Source organism: Penaeus monodon, chromosome 25, assembly GCF_015228065.2.
Source record: "Penaeus monodon isolate SGIC_2016 chromosome 25, NSTDA_Pmon_1, whole genome shotgun sequence".
NCBI classification, from domain to species: domain Eukaryota; kingdom Metazoa; phylum Arthropoda; class Malacostraca; order Decapoda; family Penaeidae; genus Penaeus; species Penaeus monodon.
In genome coordinates, this window is record NC_051410.1 from 43,426,219 (window position 1) to 43,426,658 (window position 440).

At 35.5% G+C, this 440-nt stretch overlaps 1 protein-coding gene across 1 annotated transcript in view; it reads right to left on the reverse strand.

Moving 5' to 3' along the window:
* Positions 1-38: 38 nt before the first annotated feature.
* The window catches only part of LOC119589290 (ileal sodium/bile acid cotransporter-like), a 1,689-nt gene continuing 1,287 nt past the window's right edge, over positions 39-440 (reverse strand). The window contains exon 5 of the mRNA XM_037937909.1: positions 39-355. Within this exon, the coding sequence (XP_037793837.1) occupies positions 159-355 (197 nt within the window). The 3' untranslated portion in view covers positions 39-158. The remainder of the gene's footprint in view (positions 356-440) is intronic.

Genomic DNA, 440 nt, shown 5'->3' on the forward strand with positions numbered 1-440 from the left:
CTGGGTTAAGTAATTATACTCAGAGGACATAATACTAGTTTTACATCTTTATACACTTTTTTTTTATTTCTGACAGATGACCACTGTTCCAAGGCTTTATTTTGCAGTTCGTAGTCGCGAGCCCTGAGTCAGTATTGTCGATGAACAATTACAATTGTTCAAGCTTTGAGTGCCTCTTTTTCCGGCAAAGTGCCTCCTTCTATTATTTTTGCTGTGTGTGTCATTGGGTAGTCACTGTTTTTGTTTTGTGCAAACTCCCTTTTCCATAGCTGGAAGGCTCCGATTCCCAAGAAAACTTCAAGAAGCAGAGTAATTCCGTAAAGCGTTGGGAAGATTATCATCTGCGCTTTTACCTACAGGATACAATGAACATTGGTTGAAAATATGTAAATATTCTTTATAAATATATTATAATAAAAAGGTATATCTTATCATATCAT